Source organism: Rattus norvegicus, chromosome 9, assembly GCF_036323735.1.
Source record: "Rattus norvegicus strain BN/NHsdMcwi chromosome 9, GRCr8, whole genome shotgun sequence".
NCBI classification, from domain to species: Eukaryota; Metazoa; Chordata; class Mammalia; order Rodentia; family Muridae; genus Rattus; species Rattus norvegicus.
Genome location: NC_086027.1, coordinates 46,109,189 through 46,129,095, shown reverse-complemented (window position 1 = coordinate 46,129,095; position 19,907 = coordinate 46,109,189). Strand labels below are relative to the sequence as shown.

Here is a 19,907-nt window from a genome sequence, read left to right as displayed (position 1 = left end):
ATGTCATGGTTTGTATATGCTTGGTCCAGGGAGTGGCACTATTAGACGTTGTAGCCTTTTTGGAGTCACTGTGGGTGTAGGTTTTAAGTACCTCATCCTAGCTGCCTGCCAGTGAGTATTCTGCTAGCAGCCTTCAGATGAAGATGTAGAACTCTCAGCTCCTCCTGCACCAAGCCTGCCTGGATACTGCCATGCTCCCGCCTTCCTGATAATGGACTGAACCTCTGAACCTGTAAGCCAGCCCCAATTAAATGTTGTCCTTTATAAGAGTTTCCTTGGCCATGGTGTCTGTTCACAGCAGTAAAACCCTAACTAAGACAGTAGGTGAACACCACAAAATGTGTGTGTAGGTTGATTCAAAATAAGTCATCGAACTAGATACACAAACCCTCCAAACATTTTTGAAGGAAAAAAATAGGAGAAACAATTTTATATCCTAAGGTAAGGCCAAGTTCTTGAGATATGACACCATAGGGGAAAAATTGGATTTGACCTAAATTTAAAAAAAAAATGACATCTCAAAAGATTAAAAAGGGTGGTGGTGGTGGTAGAGCATGTGTTTAATCCCAGCACTTGGGATGCAGAGGCAGGAGGATCTCTGTGAGTTCAAGGCCAGCCAGGGGTACACAGAGAAACCCTGTCTTCAAAACAAACAAAAACTCAAACAATACAGACAGACAGACAGACAGACAGACAGACAGAGCAGGGGAAACAGCTCAGTGTTAAGAGAACTTCCTGCTTGTCCTGGTTCCATTCTATGTCAGATGGTTCTTAACAGTCGGAAGCTCCAGCTACAGGGGACCTGATGCCCTCTTCTGGTTTCATAGACACAGACACATAATTAAATAAACAACCCCCCCCCAAAAAAACCAAAACTATAAAAATAACCTTAAAAGGGAGAGAGATAGGATAAGAAATTTTAGAAAGAGACCACAATATATGTCTAATTAACCTTTAGGTATGGTGCCAAAGTAATTCAATGCAGAAATCAAATGTTTCTCAGCAAATAGTGTTGAGTTGGCTGTCTATCTAGAAACAATGAATTTCAACCCCTCCCCTTACACAACATACAGAAACTAAGTCAAGACCAATGAGAAGGACCTGTGGGTAAGGACGCTTTGCACCAAGCCTAATGATTTGAGTTCAGTTTCTGGAATGTGAAGGGGAGAACCAACTCCCAAAAGCTGTTCTCTCCTATCCACATGCATGTGTGCAAACTGTGGCACACCTGCTCTCCCGTCTGGCACCTGGCTTAGGCAGGAGGATCTTGAGTTCAAAGTCATACCCCCCCCCCCAAAAAAAAACCCAAGATAATAAGAAAAACCTCTAGGGACCTCTGACCTCTAAGATGCATTGTTCATAAAGGCGCTTTTCCACTGAGCCTGACAACCTGAGCCCCAGGACCCAGAACCAACTCCCCCATGTTGTCTCTGACTTCACTTATACAAATGTACATTCATATGTGTGTGTGTGTGTGTGTGTGTGTGTGTGTGTATGTGTGTGTGTGTGTGTGTGTGTGTGTGTGTGTGTGTGTGTATGGGCGCGCACAATAAGCAGACATAATAAAAAAATGTGATAAGCAAAAGACTTAAACAATCCTTTCAGTAGATACGTGTAGGGCTAGGGGTGTAGCTCCTAGGCGTGTACCAACTCTACCTCACATTCTAGAAGCCCTAGCTTTGGCCATCAGTACCACATAAAGGGTCTTATGGCACATGAATGTGAATCTAGCAGTCAGGAAGTCGAGTAAGGGGGCTCAGTGACTAAGAGCACTGACTGCTCTTCCGGAGGTCCTGAGTTCAAATCCCAGCAACCACATGGTGGCTCACAACCATCTATAATGGGATCCGATGCCCTCTTCTGGTGTGTCTGAAGACAGCTACAGTGTCTTGCAAATAACTAAATCTTAGAAAGAGAGAAAGAAAGAAAGAAAGAAAGAAAGAAAGAAAGAAAGAAGAGAAGAGAGGGAGGGAGGAAGGAAAGAAAGAAAGAAAGAAAGAAAAAGAAAGTAGAGTAAGGAAGATCAGAAATTCAAGGCCATTCTCAGTTACATCGTGAGTTTGGGGCCAGCCTGGGCATCTAGAAACCCTATCTCAAACAACAAAACAGAAAGGGGGTGGCTAGTCTATATTTTAAAGGGAGTGATAAGTGCACGATACACAGATCTGACAGAAGATTTGATGTATAAAGCACTAAGAAAGATAGAGCCAAATGATTATACACTGGAGGAAAAGCTGGAGGGAGGGTAAGGGAAGATGACCTGTGTACGCAGATGCTCAACCTTTGTCTATAGTGAGAAAGAGCACATTGCAGTCACATGAGATGGCTTTCCACATCCAGTAGCATGGCAACATTAAATCCCTGGCAGCATCAAGTACTGGTGAGAACAGAGAGCAAAAGGAATTCTCATCCCATGCCGTTGGGAGTGTAATTTGGCGTAATCGCTTCTGCTCTGAGACTCCCTCCCACCCCTAGGTATATAATTTAGAGGAACCCCTGTCCTTGTGACCAGAAGACATGTATGAGAATGCTTACAACAGAGTTATTATACCAAGCCAGCTTATCTATATACACTATATAATTTGTGGTCTGATCACACAGTGGGATGCATTCAGGAATGGAAACAAAATGTAGCTACCCAGAGCCAAGTCCTGTTGGGCAGAAGGCAGAAGGCAGAAGGCAGATGCATACGCATGGATGGAGTCCCGTCCAATACAACAGAAGAGCATGTTGCTCCTGGCTTCCGTACACAGACAATCAAAGCAAGAGAGAAAGGTTGATGAGCCTAGGAGACGGAATCAGCTATTTCTCATACGAAGGGACCTTTTAAGGCCATGGCAGCCTTCTGCGTATTAGCCGGGTGATAAATTTGTGAGAAGTCACTTTACCCTTCTATAAGTGGTCCATATGCATCTTTAGTGCTTTTTGCATACATATTTCTCACTCTAAAAACAGCAGAATTTTGTTAAATGGGAGAAGCTGGCTAGTCAGAAAGGACCATATGTCAGACAAGGAAAATGTATGGAGACAAAGTAGATTAGTGGCTGTCTACAGCTGTGAAGGTGAGAGAGCAAGGAGGAGGGCTAATGGGCCTAGGGTGTCTTTCGGGAGAGAGGAAAGCATTCTAAAACAGGCTGCAGTAACGGTTGCATAACTGTGAATATCCTAAAATCCATGCGATTGTACGCTTCAAAAGGGGCAAATTATATGTTATGGGAGTTCCGTCTCAACAGAGCGTTTATTTAAAAGTGTAGGTAGGGAAGTGGGGCCCACACAAAGCACCCTGAGGGGCGCTGAGATGTGAGGCTGACAAAGGGGAGGAGAGACTAGTCAGGAGCTTTCAAATCTTAACATGAACCCACATCACCTGTGGGCCCCCACAGTGCGCTGGGCTCTCTTCTTAGATTCTTTTGATATTTATAGGTGTGGATTGGGTCAAAAATCTGCCTTTTTAACATGCTGATGCTGTTGGCCCAGGGGCTGTAGTGGACAGGTAAGGTTCCTGGTTAGTTCACAATGGATGAGGAGATGGATGGATGGATGGATGGATGGATGGATGGATGGATGGATGGATGGGGTATCTGGAGTGGACAGATGAAAGTTGAATGGCTCAATAAATGGATTGGGGCCTGGAGAGATGGCTCCATGGATAAGAAGAGCTTGCTGCACACCTATGAGGACCTGAGTTCTGATACTGTTTAAAGAGCAGGTTGTGGCCATGTTGGGGCTGTGCCATGCATGATGCAGACAGGGGCACTACTGAGTACTGGTAAGGCCACCAGCCTTACCCCAGTAACAGAAGAGTAAGATGGAGTGACAGAATAGGACATCCAACGTCCTCCTTTGGCCTCTACAAATGCACACAGAAGCTCACACATGTGCACAGACAACTGCACGCAGAAATAAACTAAACAGAGAGATGGATGGAGAGTAGAGAGAGGACCAGTAGATAATTGGGTGGCTGGTGGTTTTCTATTCTAGAGGTCACCACCCCCTAGCTATGCAATGTCTGGCAGGTGACTTTACCATCCTGAACTTTGTCGTTGTCATGTGTGGAATGTGTGTCAAGTGACCAGATGTGCTGCTCATGCCTATCATTCTAGCACTTTGCAGCCTGAGGCAGGGGGACCATGAGATCAAGGCCAGCCTGGACTACATAGTGAGACCCTAGTAAAAACAACTGGAATGTTCAGGAAATGTTCTATGGGCCAATGCCCCTAGAAGAGCCTCATACACACATGGGCTACCTCAGTTTCTGCTCGAATCTGACAGTTACCATCGTATATCACCGGGCTGTGCTGTGTGGTGGACACAAGAGGCTTGTAGTTTGGATCCATCTTGTTTCCATAGTGGCCCATGCTGACCTCAAATTGAATCAGGTCCTTAAATTTGGGCATCATGGTACAGGAGAGGAAGACAACGCACAGCCCATACTTCTGACGATACTGCTGCATCTAAATCGATAACCACAGACACCTCAGTACATACAGGATGAGTAAGGCTGTCCTGACAGGCAGAGGAAGGGCACCCTTGATCACAGAGCATGATCAAGTGTTCTGTACTTGGCTTAGGATGAACCAGACCATTCCTGAGACTGTGCACTGGCTGATCAAGGGCAGTTGTTCCCAGGATCTCCGTCACCTGCTCCACTCCACCCAGCTGGCCCATTCCCTCCCTTTCTGAAGCTGGGCAGGAGGGTCTTCTTCATAGTCAGGTTTGGCTCTGAGGTAAGAGAAGTAGAACAACAACACCACACACACACACACACACACACACACACACACACACACACACACACACACACACACACACACACACACGAGCCCTGTTCTTGGTGGCTCTCAAGTCATCCTCCCTTATACAAAAAGGCTGCCCCTTTCTACTACTGCCTCAGCTACCAACTGTCCCCTAATTATGTCTGTTCCTGCTGTGCCATCCAGGAGCCTGGGTCCTTTGCATACAATAGCTGCTCATTCCTATTGCTAACATCTGCCCTGTTCCCTCCCTCCTTTGCCTCCCTTCCCTTCTACTCTCCTTCCCCTACCTCCTTTCCCCTTCTCCCACTCCCTCCCTTCCTCTCTTCCCTTCTTCCTTTTCTTTCTTTCCTTTTCTAAAAAGACATTTTTGTTGTGTAGTCCAGGCTGGCATTGAGTTTATGATGGTTCTCTTGTTTCAGCCTTCTGAGTGACAGGATTACAGACATGAGCTACCACAGCCACCAGGTTCTCCAGTCTGTCTCCTTCCCTGCCTCTCCCCTCTCCCCTCTCGCTCCCCTCCCCCCTCTCTCCTCCATCCTCCCCCCTCTCCCTCTCTCTGTGTCCGTCTCTGTATCTCTCTTACACACACACACACACACACACACACACACACACACACACACACACACACACACTCAAGATCTCTGCTTTCTTTTCCTCCCCCTCCTCTCCTGTTGTGGTACCATGTCAGGGTCTCAGCTCTATTCAGTCCTCTTTTTCCTGGGCCTTTGTTCCAAGACCTCAGATTCAGTTGTGATGTGCTTTTTACTGCCAATGTAGCTGGCAGGTTCCAGGCTGAGCTATGTATATGTCTCAGAAGCCCATACCAGAGATAGGACCTGTCACCTCCCATATTCCTTTCTTCATTCAGGGAGCCCATCTTGGTGGCAGACACTGTTGACCACACCATCTCCCAAGACTAAAAATAGGCAGAGCTTGTGGGAGTCAGCCTCACTTTTGTCTTCTTTGCAAGGGGTCTCTGGACATTCAGGGTTCCTGACCACTAGGGATTTGGCTCAGCATGAAAGCCCTGGAAAACGCTTGGGGAACCCTCCAGTAGACTGACCAAGCATCCTTATGTTCCCAACAGATTGGTGACCAGTGTCCCTTGCAGTGTCAGAAATGCGCCCCCCCCCTCCACAAACAGTAGATCGGGGGAAGCAGAGAAACCCTTTTTTCCCTGGGTTACCTGTCTCCTGTGATTACCTCCACCTTGATCACTTCCTGAGACAGGTCCTTCATCACAGAGTCTTGCTGAGACTTGATCTTGGTGACTATCTCTATAAAGATTCGGCCACGGTAAGCTAAACCATCCTTATTAACAGCATCGAGGATGCACTAGAGCAACAGAGAGAGAAAGGGATGACAGGGAAAAAAAAAAAAAGTAAACGGATCTCTCTGGAATCCACACAGCAAAGGAAGACTATCCACGGACAGTCTGCTTGGGGATGGCTCCGCCCACAGCTCTGCTAAAGATTCCCAGGATGCTTCAGTGTAGAAGAGTGCCCCTCTTGCTCGTTCTGGCTGACCTGGAAGGACTTGAATTACCCGAATGTTTGTTTGGAGCTTGGAGGGAATGGTAATCTCTTACCAGAGTGAGGGTTCCCTATCTGGCCGGTCAATGTATGCTCTCCCTCTGTGTTGAAAGTAATTGATCCAAGAAGAACACAAGAGCCCCCACAAAAGGCCAACTGAGGGATCCCCTGGCCTTGTGGGCAAATTCCCAGCAAGAGCTGACTGGTGGGAGACAAAGGCTGAGGAGCCATGGGGTGACATGGAGGACGAGACAACACTGTGACAACTCAGGGTTCCTCTCACAAACTCCCTTCCAGTCTTATCAAGCAGACCCACACTTTCTCTCCTATATATCTTATTTTTTTACTTAGGTGTGGGGTGTGCCACGACACGAGATTGGGGATCAGAAGACAACTGCTCAGAGTTGGCTCTCTCCTTCCACCATGTGGGTTCCAGGGCTGGATGCAGTTCACAGGTGTGGTGGCAAGAAGCATCTTTACTGGTTGGTCCATCTTGCCAGCCCCCCGCTTCCCCTTTTAAAGACAAGGTACTGCTTTGCAGTCTAGCTGGCTCCCAACTCATGATCTTCCTGCATCAGCCTCCCAAATGCTCTCATTCCCTTCTTGATTAAGCCAGCTTGAGTTGGGTTTCCAGCACAAATCAGTAATGTTGAACGGCCCTGTATTTTTTTTTTTCCTAGCTGTGGGAAACCTACCAAAGGTCTCATCTTCAGTGTTCCTCAGTGACTAGATAAGGCATCCCATTTGTCCCTTTCTGGTACCTCAGCTTAGGACTCCTGTATTCATGGCTGTTTATATACCCATGCCCATCCTCTTCTGGAAGGAGGTGGACAGAAGCCAGGCAGAGTCCCCCCTGGACATTGCTAATCCTCTGGTGCTTCACTCACAGTCAACCTTACCTCTACTGCCCCCTACCCTCACCCAAGCTGACAGGAAAAGCTTACAGTGCCTTCCTCTGTGGTCCTGAAAGGGGGCTTTTCACCCCCACGGAGAGTCAGGAAGCTGGGACCAAAGCAGGGCAGGAAGCCAGAGTACATCCCTGGAAGGAGATAGAGCGCACTCAGGGGCTTGGGTGGGACAGGTGCAAAGGGAAGGATCCTAGGAAGGGAGGGGATCCCATGAATTGCTTGCCTTGGATCTCCTCTCCGGTGGACGAGATTTGGCTGAGGCACAAGCTGGCAGACCCAATCTCATCCCGGCAATTGCTTTTGGAGCTGGGAAACACGCTGCAGGCTGAGCCCAGGCCCATCTCTGCCTCTTCCTCCCCAGAACATGGGTCTGCCTGTAGCCCATTTGCTCACCAGTCCAAGACTCTGAATTTGATGTAGCTAGAGAGGCAGGGCAGCTGCGAGGGAAGATGGGAGCGGGAGGGGGGAGGGGGAGGAGAGTGAAGGTACACTAGTGTGGCCATGGTCCTCAGGGGACCTTGCAAGCACTTGGGAGCGGCTGCCTCAGTCCATATTCAATCTCAGACAAGCCAAATTTATCGCGGTGCTTGGGCACTTTTGGGCTCCCAGGCTTCCCACATTCAGGGGCTGCTGGTAAGGACGTGGGATGCTGTAACAGTGTGTCGTATCCATTTGGTTTGTAAGATTTATTTTGTATAGATGAATGTTTGCCTGTGTCTGTGTAAGTGCACCACATGTATGTCTAAAGAGGGCACTGGATGCCCTGGAACTGAAGTTACCAGCTGTTATGAGCCTCCACTTAGGTATTTGAAGTAAACTTGGGTCCTCTGCAATAGGGACCGGAGTTCTTAACGACAGAGCTATCTCTCCAGACTCTGTCTTGTATTTTTTTTTATGATGTGGACCTCAGACTGTCTTGTATTCTTGATATTAGCTTGTCTGCAGTTTAAATTCCAGGGCTGGGGCTGGTGAGATGGCTCAGTGGGTAAAAGGGATTGGTGTGCAAGCCCAATGACTTGAGCTCAACCCCTTAGTACAGACAATTCCCTCAAGTTGTTCTTTGTGTCCTTGGCACATGCATTCCCCCACACATACACAATGCCATGGGTGACCTTGGAACTGAACCCAGGTCCTCTGTAAGAGCAACATGTGTGGGGTTGGGGATTTAGCTCAGTGGTAGAGCCCTTGCCTAGGAAGCCCAGCTCCGAAAAAAAGAACCAAAAAAAAAAAAAAAAAAGCAACATGTGCTCTTTTTTCTCTCTCATTAATTTACTTATTCACTTTATATCCCAATGTGGTCTCCCTCCTCTCCTCCCAGTACCACCCTCCCACCTCTCTTTTCTACTTCCCCCTCCCCTTCTCTGAGGAGGAGAGCCCCTCTACTCCAGGTACCAACCCACCCTGGCACATCAAGTCTCATCAGGACTAAATGCATCCTCTCCCATGGAGGCCACACAAAGCAGCCTAGCTAGGAGAAAGGGATCTAAAGGCAGGCAACAGAGTCTGAGTCAGAGATAGCCTCCACCCCCAATTGTTGGGGGACTGAACTGGCTAGTTTTGTGTGTCAACTTGACACAAGCTGGAGTTATCACAGAAAAAGGAGCCTCAGTTGTGGAAATGTCTTCATGAAACCCAGCTGTAAGGCATTTTCTCAATTAGCAACCAAGGAGGGAGGACCCATGGTGGGTGGTGCCGTTCCTGGGCTGGTGGTCTTGGGATTTATAAGAAAGCAAGCTAGCAAGCCTGGGAAAGCAAGGCAGTAACATCCCTCCACGACCTCTGCATCAGCTGCTGCTTCCTGACCTGAGTTAATTCCAGTCCTGACTTCCTTTGGTGATGAACAGCATAGTGGAGGTGTAAGCTGAATAAACCCTTTCCTCCCCAACTTGCTTCTTGGTCATGATGTTTGTGCAGGAATACATAGCTTAAGACAGGGACCCACATGAAGACCAAGCTGTTCCTCTTTATATATGTGTACAGGGCCTAGGTGCAGTCTACGCATGCTCTTTGGTTGGTAGTTCGGTCTCTGTGAGCCTGTGGGACCAGGTTACTTGGCTCTGTAGCTCTTCTTGTGGTATCCTTGACCATTAAGCCACGTCTCCACCCCATCCCAACTTCTTTCTTCATGTGGGTGAAAGGATGTACCTAAATCTCCAGACTTCAGTTGTATGGCCTTACTGTTCTCTACTGGACTCAGTAGCCTGCCCTGGGCTTCCTCGTGTTTCCTACCAGGCAGAGCCTCTTCCGCTGTGCCCAGTTCACCCTAGCCTTCATCCATACCAACACCAGAATTTCCCTTTGGAGTGCAAGGAATGGGAGGGTGAGCGTGATTGGGCAGCCGTACCTGAATCTGGAAGGTGAGGATTTGGTTCCATATGGGGCTGTCGGACTGGCTCTTTGGATATGTCCTGAGCTGAGAACATCCAGAGGGTCAGTCAGTGCTAGCCTGTCCCTTCCTCCTGCTACTGGCCTTCCCTTCCCACCTCCCTGTCCAGTCCACTTCCTGCAGTGCCTAGATGAATGAGCTAATTCCTAACCCTTGGCCTACAGTTATCCTCAGGCCATGATTTCTCGAGGCCCAGCTTCATTCTCTTCACTATCTTAAAGGGATTGTCTCCATACCTTTTTATAGCAGTGTCGGGGACCGAAAACCCACAGCTTTACACATGCTAGGAATGTGGGCTTTTTTTGGGGGGTGGTGTGATGGTTTGTATATGCTTGGCCCAGGGAGTGGCACTATTAGAAGGTGTAGCTGTTGGAGTACATGTGTCCCTGTCGGTGTGGCTAAAACCCTCATTCTAGCTCCCTGGAAGTCAGTCTTCACTAGCAGCCCTCAGATGAAGACATAGAACTCAGCTCCTCCTGCACCATGCCTGCCTGGATGCTGCCATGTTCCCACCTTGATGATTATGGACTGAACATCTGACCCTGTAAGCCAGCCCCAGTTAAATGTTATCCTTACAAGACTTGCCTTGGTCATGGTGTCTGTCCAAGCAGTAAAAGCTTAGCTAAGACAGGCGGTGTTCTTCTACCTTACTTGTGGTTGTTTTGCCTGCATGGATGTCTGTGCATCCCATGATGCTTGGTGTCAGAGTAGGTCAGAAAAGGGTGTTAGTGCTGGAACTGGAGTCACAGATGGTTGTGAGCCACCATGCTGGAAGAGTAGCCAGGATGTGTAACTTCCAAGCCAGCCCTAACTTTGTTTTGTTTTGAGGCAGGGTTCCACTAAGTAGCCCTGACTGGCCTAGAACTCAATATTTTCCAGGCTTTAACCTGGCATTGGCAGCGATCTTCCCACCTCCCAGATAGGACTGCCAGCTCTGCTCCATGAGGCATATTACCAAGGATTTGTTAGATCAACTTCAACAGAAAAAATGGCCAAAGAACATGGCTGGTGGCAGCCCCTCCCCCTCCCTTTTAAAAATGAGGCAGGTCTTATATAGCCAAGGCTAGCCTCCAGCTCCTGGTCCTCCTCTCTCTCCCTCCAAAGTCTGGGGGCTACAGGCATGTACTACATATCATATGCCTAGCACATATTTTATGTGTATTGTATTTTATTGAGATGGAGTATCACTATGTAGCCCAGGCTGGCCTGGAACTCTATATATGTAACCCAGGCTAGTCTTGGTTCTGCCTTCCTCCTCCCACTCTCCTATGCAGTGCTTTTTCTTAGGTGCTACTTTTTCTAGTCTCACACCCTTTCTGTACCTACCTTGTCCCCAATTAGTTCAACCTCCAACGCAGGAGTGGCCGACTGAGGGTTCCCTAGGACAGGGGGTTAAAAAGACTTCTAAGACAGATGCATCTTTTTTGTGGGGGAGGGGGTCAGGAAGAGGAAACGGGGGAACTGAACAACTTTTAATCTGCCCCTGCCATGCCCCCCCCCCAGCTTTTACACAACGGTTCCAGGGTATGTTATCTCTCTCTCTCTCTCTCTCTCTCTCTCTCTCTCTCTCTCCCCCTTTCTGTGTGCATGTGTGTGGTATGTGTGCGCTCTCATGCGTTTATACATGCATGTGTGCAGTCAGGATGTTGTAGAAAAGCTCATATCTGCACCTAGACACCAAAACCAAGTAAATGGCTTGGAGTCTTGAAAATGGATCCGTGGGAATTATATGCCTGGCAGTGATGGTGCACGCTTTTAATCCCAACAGGTGGGAGGCAGAGGGAAGCAGATCTCTAAGTTCAAAGCCAGCCTGGTCTACAAAGCAAGTTTCAAGACAGCCAGGGCTACAAACTGAAATCCTGTCTCAAAAAAGCTGAGAAAAGAAACACTTGTGAATTTCAGTGCCTCCCATTCCCCATTCCAAATCTTAAATTGATATTTAAAAGGAGAGAGAGAGAGAGAGAGAGAGAGAGAGAGATAGAGGGAGAGAGAGGGAGAGAGAGAGAGAGAGGGAGAGAGAGGGGGGTGGGAGAGAGAGAGGGAGAATCTGGCACGGATCTGAGGTGCCTGTCACAGGGAATCGTGGAGCTTCCCCCTGCCTTCCCACAGACTCTAACTGAAGTGGAGGTCCTCTGCACAGTAGATGAAGAACTGTAAGTAAGCCAGGCTGACTGGAACTTGTGTTGACTTGAAGATCTTGACCTGGCTGTCATCCTCATAGGGCAGCTTTTGATCTACCTGCAGATGCCAGAGAGTAGGACAGGGTCAGGCTCATAGGCAGGGAAGGCACAGCTCGGTTCACCCACTTTTGACTTTCCCGACTTTCCACTTGATGCACGGAGAGTGGACAGCCCCCCCTTTTTTTTTCGGAGCTGGGGACCAAACCCAGGGCCTTGTGCGTGCTAGATAAGCGCTCTACCACTGAGCTAAATCCCCAGCCCCTGGACAGCCCCTTTATGATGCACCGAACAAAGGTGGTATGGGCCAACGGCCGCTTGGAAGGCTCAGAGGTCCTCAGGGAAGTAGCCACATAAGAAATATTACTGGGGATTGGGAAGGAGGTGGTAGCCTCACCGGTGCCTCATCCCCCACACCGAGTGCGCAGATGGTCACTTTCAAGTAGCCTCTGATTCCACTGGTGGTCTTATTTCGCTGGCAGAGGCCTAACCATTTCCTTTGAAGTGTGTGATCTGAGGAGACAGAGCCAATGTGAGACCCTCCAATCTGTCTGTGAGACCCTCCAATCTGTTTGTCTGTCTCTCCTTAAACAGACTTTGTTTCCCAGGAAAATAGGGCATGCACAGGCTCTCATCCAATGATAGAGAACAAAAGTCCTCTCTACGACTGCACAAGTCTGCAAGTGCCTCTGGGAAAGAAGGACCCTCTTTGCTCCCTGACCTGATGCCAGACATATGGCGACAAGCACCTCTCCACCCCCCAGACCCAGTGCCAACCGGGTATGCATGTCATGGCAAGCTCATGGTACAGTTCCCCACTACAATCTCAGTCTCTTATAGACTCGTGGGTACCAGAGCTGGGCTGGAGAGGAAGAAGGGGAGCAGAGAGAGGATGTTAGTGGGCACAGGATGCAGTGGGATAGGAAGGGATGGGATCGCTACAGCAAAGCGATGGTGGTTGACAATAATTGTGTGTTTCAAAACGACAGAGAAGATACTGAACATTCTCAATACGAAGAAGTGACAGCAAGAGGGAGGCCAGCCTGGGTCTTGAGATCTTGTCTCAAAAAAAAAAAAGAAAAAAAAAACAAAAAAACCAAAGTCAAAATATCAGAGAGGGCTCAGCCTTAAACAAGACACCCCGCTCCTCTAATGTTCTCTTGAAAAGTCAAGAAATCTTGTGGAAGAGAGGCAGGAAGAGACTGAGGATAGGGAGGTGGGCTGAGAACTGCCATCCACCGGGCATGACATTATGATCGTGAACTCGCAGTGGCAGTGATTACCAGCTCTGAGCCTGTGGAAGGCTGGCCCCATTAATAGTCAGTCACAGATGGAGGAGGAGCTCATGGCCCCCTTTCTGTTGCTGCTGAACTAGTGGCTGTTGATAAACTCTAGGCCATATGGAGTCACTGCCTTTAGTTGAGCATTCACCATTGAGCCCATCAGGCTCTAATGGATAACTCTAAACCTGTGGTCACACAGAAGGCCCTGCTTAAACTCAGTGGATCGCAAAACAAAATAGACATATGAATACAAGAAAAATTTATAGGGATGTGTCCTGGCTGGTTTTGTGTCAACATGACACAATCTAGAGACATCAGAGAGGAAGGAGCCTCAGTTGAGGAAATGACTCCATGAGATCGAGCTGTAAGGCATTTTCTCAATTAGTGATCAATGGGGAGGGCCCAGCACATTGTGGGTGGGGACATCCCTGGGCTGGTGGTCTAGGGTTCTATAAGAGAGCAGGGTGAGCAAGTCAGTAAGCAGCACCCTCCCTGGTCTCTGCGTCAGCTCCTGCCTCCAGGTTCCTGCCCTGTTTGAATTCCTGTCCTGACTTCGTTCGGTGATGAACAGCAATGTAGAAGTGTAAGCCAAATAAACCCTTCCCTTCCCAACTTTTTGGCCATGGTGTTTCATCGAAGCAATAGAAACCCTGACTAAGACAGGGAGGGGCAGGGTAGACAAGGGTGGAAGAGAGATAAGAGGGTGGGAGAGAAAATATTCAGCAAGTATTATGTGTGTGTTGTAAAAATGTCAACTCATTTAATTAACTTATGTCTGTCTGTCTGTCTGACTATCTATTAAAATAGTATGCTTAAAAAGGGCATGGTATGGAACATTTGTCTGTGATCTTAGAACTCAGAGTTTGGTTCATGAGTTCCAGGCTAGCCTTGGCTACATAGTAAGATCCAGCCTCAAGAAAAACAACACAACTAATTTGAAAAACAACAAAGATGTTACTGGCTTCACACATTAGAAATCTACCTTAGAGTACAACACGACTTGAGCATTTGACTCCCCCAACCCCCAAATGTGTTGAGCTTTTCAGAGAAAGATGCTATTAGAACATGTCATGATAAACTTTACCATAGAGTAAATATTTTCAAGCAGATGGATACTTTGTGATATCTTCTCCCCATTTTCTGAGGATTCTGAGGGATTTTTGACTCCTGGCCTACTTTTTTCCCACAAGGCTCCAATGCTTGCAATATTTGTCACCTACCTGGGGAATGGTAGATAAATCCAATGTCTATCTGAAAAAGATAAGAGTAAAATGATGATTAGTTATAGCTTGGTTTTTGTTCTTGTTTCTAGACAGGTTTTCACTATATAGCTCTGGCTACCCTGGATCCTACAACATAGACCAGGTTGGCTTTGAGTTCACAAGAGATCCATCTCCCTATGCTGGGATTAAAGGCATCGGCTACTGTGCCCAGTAAGCTTGGACTTTAAATGCCCCCGACCTCGCAAAGCACCATACAGTAAAGGTTTGGTTCCCACTTTGGCCATGTGGAGATGGTGGAGCCTTTTTTTTTTTTTCTTTTTCTTTTCTTTTTTTCAGAGCTGGGGACCGAACCCAGGGCCTAGCAAGCGCTCTACCGCTGAGCTAAATCCCCAACCCCGATGGTGGAGCCTTTAGGAGTTGGGGCTGAGTGGGAGGTTTGTGGGTTACTGATCAGCATTGTTTTGAGGGAGATTTTGGGAAACCCATTCTTCCCTGTTTACTGTCTTCCCATTTGCTCAGCTGTACTCTTTTTTAATACATGTGCCACCTCAGGCCCAAAGCAACGGGACTAACATCTATAACTGAGAGTCAAAATAAGCCCTTTCTCATTCCATGCTGAATATTACTGGTATCTGGTCTAGCAAGGGAAAGTCAGGCAGCACAAACAAAAGGCAAGATATTTGCAATTTCAACTAACCCAGTGGCCACACTAGAGCAGTGCTGGAGTGTCAAATTAGTCTAAAACCTGTAGAAAAAAGTGGTAGTCCCTGATATAGAAGAGGCTACTGAGTTTGAAAGATGGCTTTCGAGACTTAACAGCTAGTCAGTGAGGAAGCCTGTGCTGGAAATATCTAGAATATACACTAACTTTCCCCTTTCCCTGGGGGGCGAAGGGCAGCTCTATGCTGGGATAAGGATGATTGAGTGGTCTCTGGTAGAGACCATAGGTGGCTTTCCTTTCTCCTCCTGGGAGAGGTAATTAGCCTAGGCCTGAGGGAGATGCTACAGGAGAAGAAGCAGTGTGAATAGAGCCAGTGCCCAGGTTCCACTGATCAATAGAGAGACTGCATAACAGACCTGCTTTCTCCCCCTCCCCCCCAGAGCTGGGGACCGAACCCAGGGCCTTGTGCTTCCTAGGCAAGCGCTCTACCACTGAGCTAAATCCCCAACCCCACAGACCTGCTTTCAAATTCACTCAATGGCTTGTATTAGATAAGCAAAAGTTTAACACACACACACACACACACACACACACACAAATAAAAACAAGCAAAAAGTGGACTGGAGAGATGGCTCAGCAGTTAAGAGCACTGACTGCTCTTCCAGAGGTCCTGAGTTCAATTCCCAGCAACCACATAGTGGCTCACAACCATCTGTAATGGGATCTGATGCCCTCTTCTGATGTGTCTGAAGATGCTACAGTGTACTCATATATATAAAATAAATAAATCTTAAAAAAAACAGGCAAAAAGTATAAGCTAGACTAGAACATATTCCCAGCCAACACACATATACAATGCACTGGGTTCAATCCCTAGCACATACACATGTATGCATGCACACTCACACCACACACATACACACACACACACACACACACACACAGATACACACAGAGACACATACATACATACATACATACATACATACATACATACACATGCACACACATACACACACACAATGAACACACACACCACATACACACAAACACACACACATGCACACAGACATACACATAAAGCACACATGCACCCACATGCACACAAAACAGATTGCACACAAAACAGATGGCACACAGACACACACACACAAAATGTACAACCCATGAAAACCCAGATACATTGAACTTTACTAAAATGGCTTTTCTTCTCTCCCCTACCCCTAGTGTAGAAGACTGAACTAGGACACTGCATGCCAAGCAAGTCCTTTAGTTCTGAGCTACCTCCCCACTCCAAGACAATAGAAACAGAAACTTGTGACTTTTGGCCATGGAAACACATCATTTAGCTACACTGGGGTCCTTCCATTTGTTTCCACAGGAACTGGACTGGCAAGATGGCTTAGCATGTAAAGGTGCTGTAAGCCCAAAGCTGGATTCCATCCCCTGATCTAACGATAGAAGGAACCAACCTCCCAAAAATTGTCCTTTCACCTCACACATGCACCATGACTTTTATACTGTAGCACATGCATGTACGCACATGTGTGCACACAAATAATAAATAATATAAAAAATTCTGGAGATTTGAGAGATGGCTTAGTGGGTAAGTACTTATTAAACAAGGCCTGCAGCTTAATCCCTAGAGCTTGTATAAAAGTTAGATGCATGCAAGCACACACACACACACACACACACACACAAACATACACAAAATGAAAAAATAAATAAAACCCTTCATCTTTAAAAATAAAAACATTTAAAGTTAATGCTGAGGCAGGAGGATGGCAGTGTGTTTGAGGCCAGCCTGAACTACATAGTGAGTTCTTGACCAGTTTGGACTATGTCATAAAATATCCCCCCCACCCCCTACCCCCCATCGATCTCTTTCTGGAGTTCTTTGGCCCTTGGGGTGACCTTCCGGGTCCATGAACGGAAGTCGAGGCTCGCCCAGTGTCCACAGTACACGACAGTGGGCAACAATCCTTATCTGAACCTGACACACGTCAATTCTCACAGCTCCCTCAGGCTGGGCCCAGTGTCAGGATCGTTGCTACCGCTATTAGCATCCGACAGCTGAGATCCACATGTGGATCTGTGTGAAATGCCAAGTCCTTTTCCCAGGATGGGATCCTGGAGCCCAGAGTGGGTTTCCAGAACAGTCTTCCCAGCCTCCTCCTTCATTAGGGCTCACCTGGAATCTCCCGATCTCTGCTTTAGATCTCGATGCGGCAGAGTCCACCACCTGCAGGGAGTTTCCAGGAAGATCTTATCAGTCACGATGCCAATTACACCTACCCTCCGCAGGGGCAACGCAAGGATATAGCTGGGGCGGGGCGGGGGGGGGTGTCTCATGTAGCCGAGGCTGGCCTCAAAATCACTGTGTAGCCAAAAATCACCCTGGATTCCTGCCCCCCACCTCTGGAGCTCTGGGGTCTCAGGTGTGGGCCACTACACCCCCTCACTGAGAGCTTCCTTTTTTTTTAAAAAAGATTTTATTTATTATATATAGGTACACTGTCGCTGTCTTCAGACACAGCAGAAGAGGACATCAGATCCCATTACAGGTGGTTGTGAGCCACCATGTGGTTGCTGGGATTTGAACTCAGGACCTCTGGAAGAGCAGTTCATGCTCTTAACCGCTGAGCCATCTCTCCAGCCCCAAGAACTTCCTAATGGAAGTTGCGTGTCATTTTTCTTAGGTAGTTCTCAGAGGAACCTTGTGAGGGTCACACTTTTAAATTTAATCTCATTGATGAGGATATTGATCAGAGAGATCAATTCACTTGTCCCAAAGTAAGCTGTTGCCATAGACTCCTTTTAGTGCACACCGTTCTGGTCGTTTCCACTGTGTTCTGTGCCCAAGAACAAGAAAATGGTCTACGGGGAAGCGTCCTAGTTCCCCTCAGCCGTGAGCTGGACACCCACCCAGAAGGCACTGGATGAACGTAAAGTCACCATTGTTGCTGGATCCCTCTTGTTGGGGGACTTGGGTATGTCACTCTGGTGACAAGAGAATTTGGCTTCCCTGTTCACCCAAGCGTGTAGCTCGGGACCTGTCAATTGGCAATCTTGAATAATCCTGGTTGAATGAATGAATGAATGAATGAATGAATGAATGAACAAAAGAGGCGTTTGGACCACAGAGGGGAACGAAAGTGTTGGAGATGCTGCCTTGGAGACATCCAGACAAGTGACTCCAGTTCAGAGTGTTTTCTGATACTGAGGTAGGACAGGAAAATGGTCCTGTTTAGCTAGAGGCCGGTTCGATCCCTTACCTCGATTAAGATGTTCTCCTCAAAGAACTTTGCAGGAACCTCATGGAAGTTCTGGAAGAATATCTGGAGCAGAGAGAATCGGGGGCGGGGTAGGCGGTTTCTTCCACTCCGAGGAAGTCCTTTTATCCAAGGACCTGGCACACTTGAAGCTTTGGAATAATGAGCTTCTTCTGCTGCTCCAACCTCCCCCTCTCCTTCACTACGTGCCTACTCCAGTGACTCTCTGCTTATGACCACCCACAGACTCCCCAGAACCAAAGGATTCCTAGGCTCCTGGAAGCATCTTCCCCCTAAGGCCTTTCTAGAGAACCGAATAGAGGACCTAACTGTAGGACTCTCCTTGTCACCCTCAGACTTAAGTCCTCCATGGCTGTCAAGCGCCATCTGTGGTGGGACCCTCATCTGCACTGCACACTCCCAGACACCCCCTTCAGCTACAGTTTGGCATTAAAACAATTCAAATCTGCTTCTTGCTTCCAAGTCTTTGAATTACCTCTCTGTCCTCTCTATCTTCCGGGAAATTCTTTCCTTATAGTTTTTGTAGCCTTCCCTAGGCCTTCTCCACTGCCCCAGCACCTGGTCCTTGTGGCTTCTGTCTTCGTTTATCGACTCACCAACTAATCTCACAAGCATTTGCCCAGCACTTTCTGTGTCCCTGACACCGTGCTATGGGGCTCAGCAGTGAAGAGATGTGTAAGCTGGGGTTTCCTTCCATAGTCCCTCTAACAGTGCTCTCCGGACCTGTCTGCTCTGCCCTGGACTCGTTTGTGGGTTCACATGCTGGGTTGCTATCAGAGCACTAGCTCCCCAAAATGCAGAATTCTCGGAATCAACCCACCCTATTTTTCTGACACTGGGCGTGATACTTGGTGTATAGTAGGTGCTCAATAAACGTTTGTACCTTATAGACAGTCTACTTAGGAAGCAAGCTTGCCAGTTGCTTCTAGGGAATGCCCAGCTCCTGGCTGGCTCCCCTGCCCTATGTGGCTTGTTCAGGCTACCTCATTGAAGAAAGGGTTGTTTCCCATCTGGATCCGAGTGAGATGCTGCTTGCCCGCGATGTTTATCTTTACTACAGGCTTGATGTTGTTACCCAGGAGTTGCCGGGCTTCAAACACCTTCAGCCGAACCTACAGAGGGGGTACCCAAGAGATGTCCATGGAATCGTGGATTTCTCTCTTCCGACAGGGACCCTTCTCTCAAGAGCAAACCTTTCGAGGAACAACACGGCAGGTACTACAGATGGAGAGGTCCTACGGGAGGAGGCTGGAAGGGGCTGAATGTTAAGGAACAGGCTTGGGTTATCAAGGGTCTGGTCAGCTACTATACAGACCCTCTGAGCCATCTCTCCAGCCCCCTTTTCTAGCCTCTTACCTGAAAGTGCTGAGGCTTGGAAGACAGGTGCGTGGGGAAGCCAGGGACCATTTGATTCTTCTGGGTCACCTCACTTACAGTTGAGTCCAGGAGCTCCCCATGGCCTAAGGAAAAAGTCCAGGGTGGACAGTTTAGAAGACTTTCAAGCCTTTCCCCTTTCAATCACTCTGCCCTCCATGACCTACTCCTGACTAAAAACCTGACCACAATAGAGTATGTCTTTCCATGAACAAGCTCATGGGCCGCCTCATTCTAAGCAGTAAGGGACCCTTGGACCCTGCTCTCCATTCATGGGGCTCTTGGAAATGGCCATCCACGTGTCTTT

At 47.9% G+C, this 19,907-nt stretch overlaps 1 protein-coding gene across 8 annotated transcripts in view; it reads right to left on the bottom strand.

Annotated features, from left to right (window-relative positions):
• Fer1l5 (fer-1-like family member 5) overlaps nucleotides 1-19,907 on the bottom strand; it is a 54,686-nt gene that overhangs the window by 27,388 nt on the left and 7,391 nt on the right. For 7 of the 8 annotated variants that reach the window (XR_005489102.2, XM_039084527.2, XM_017596789.3 and 4 more), the window contains 14 exons: nucleotides 19,583-19,686; nucleotides 19,210-19,338; nucleotides 18,209-18,271; nucleotides 17,125-17,175; nucleotides 14,267-14,297; nucleotides 12,161-12,276; nucleotides 11,704-11,824; nucleotides 10,913-10,965; nucleotides 9,545-9,613; nucleotides 7,594-7,637; nucleotides 7,424-7,506; nucleotides 7,237-7,331; nucleotides 5,964-6,095; nucleotides 4,277-4,454 (listed from right to left, as the gene is read on the bottom strand). Coding sequence is in view for 6 of the 8 variants with exons in the window: in XM_039084527.2 (XP_038940455.1) it covers nucleotides 4,277-4,454; nucleotides 5,964-6,095; nucleotides 7,237-7,331; nucleotides 7,424-7,506; nucleotides 7,594-7,637; nucleotides 9,545-9,613; nucleotides 10,913-10,965; nucleotides 11,704-11,824; nucleotides 12,161-12,276; nucleotides 14,267-14,297; nucleotides 17,125-17,175; nucleotides 18,209-18,271; nucleotides 19,210-19,338; nucleotides 19,583-19,686 (1,269 nt within the window). In the remaining 2 variants the exon portion in view is untranslated. Of the gene's footprint in view, nucleotides 1-4,276; nucleotides 4,455-5,963; nucleotides 7,204-7,236; nucleotides 7,332-7,423; nucleotides 7,507-7,593; nucleotides 7,638-9,544; nucleotides 9,614-10,912; nucleotides 10,966-11,703; nucleotides 11,825-12,160; nucleotides 12,277-14,266; nucleotides 14,298-17,124; nucleotides 17,176-18,208; nucleotides 18,272-19,209; nucleotides 19,339-19,582; nucleotides 19,687-19,907 lie in introns of those variants that run through there. The other variant, XM_063268114.1, reaches the window with a different exon arrangement.